Here is a 1305-nt window from a genome sequence, read left to right on the forward strand (position 1 = left end):
ATGAGGGTGCCCGGCCTGGGCAGGGGTGAGGACTGCGTTGCCCTCCACCCCATTACCATTCGCTTCCACTGCCGGGGTGACGATCGCGATCGCCCCGAGGCAGCGGCAGTTTGAGTATTGGAGGCAGAAGCCAGGTTTTCACTCTTTGGCAACCTCAGGGTTAATTAACTAGGAAGGATTCGGGGCGGGATGTTGTGAGGATTGGGTTCCCCACCACCACAGCTCCTGCCTCTGTTCACCCAGATTCTGGGAGGTCCAAGGAAAAACCTAGATACTGGAGAAGTCAGATAAGGGGGGAGGGAGGAGATCTCTCTGAGACCCCCAAACCTTAAACCTTGCCCTTCCTATAACCCAAAGGCCTGAGACTCTGCCCAGGCTTCCGTCGGACCACGTGCAGCTCAGGAGAGTGCCCAACCTGGGGGGAAGGGGCGATGTAGAAACTAAAAACAAAAACAGCTTAAGGGATCTTTTACATCCTGGGAATGCTGCCCCCCACTCACCCCCTAAGCAGAGGCTCTGCCTGTAACTGGTACCAGTGGCTCACTGGGACAGGTGCCCAGTTCTGCATGGAAGTCTCTGGGTCTCACTCCTGATAAGATCTCACAATCAGACCCCCACCCTTGATGAACCCAGCCCTCCCCGCCCCCTGCCCCTTCTGCCCCTTCCAGTACCACCTGGGCCTCTCTCAACTTCCTGTCAGAAACGGGCTCCTTCTGTTTGCAAAAGTTGTGATGCATGCTCTCGGCTTTGTCAGGCAAACACATAACCGCATAACACAGTCCTGGGATCCAACCTGTGACCATCTCCCCCAGCTCTGACTGCTCCCCTTGAACACAGAAGGAAATTAGCTCCATCCTAATTAGGTGAGTTCTTCGCTACAGACACCAATTTTCATCTCGGTTTCTGAAAGTGTGATCATTTTAACTATTTTTATTTCTCACCACCTTCCCTCCCTTCCCTACTCTACTAACAAGTCAAGATCCTGCCAAGATTTCCTTGTAAATAAAACTGTCTGCATGGGTGTGATTTTGAAAACAGCCTTCAGGGGACAGAAGAGAGGCTGGCTTCTTGAGGGGGGGGGAGCCCCGGAGGATGAGGGGCAGCTGGGGGACGCTGAGGCCATGTCATTGCCTTTCCCACCTCCTACCATCATTTGCATAATTTGGCTGAGTCCTGGCTTTGTTCAAATCAGACCATTTGTTGTGGAGTGGTACCCCAGGAAGCCTGGTTCTGGGGAATTGAAGGAGAGGGGCATCTAGAAGCCACTGGACAGCCTTCTGACTCCAGCTACTCTCCAGATTCGGT

The 1305-nt window shown here is 53.5% G+C and overlaps 1 protein-coding gene across 1 annotated transcript in view; it reads right to left on the reverse strand.

Moving 5' to 3' along the window:
* Rhbdl3 (rhomboid, veinlet-like 3 (Drosophila)) overlaps positions 1 to 764 on the reverse strand; it is a 55581-nt gene extending 54817 nt beyond the window's left edge. The window contains exon 1 of the mRNA XM_013016285.1: positions 672 to 764. Within this exon, the coding sequence (XP_012871739.1) occupies positions 672 to 764 (93 nt within the window). The remainder of the gene's footprint in view (positions 1 to 671) is intronic.
* Between the last annotated feature and the right edge of the window lie 541 nt (positions 765 to 1305).

The sequence above is a fragment of the Dipodomys ordii genome, unplaced genomic scaffold (assembly GCF_000151885.1).
Source record: "Dipodomys ordii isolate 6190 unplaced genomic scaffold, Dord_2.0 Scaffold31, whole genome shotgun sequence".
NCBI lineage: Eukaryota > Metazoa > Chordata > Mammalia > Rodentia > Heteromyidae > Dipodomys > Dipodomys ordii.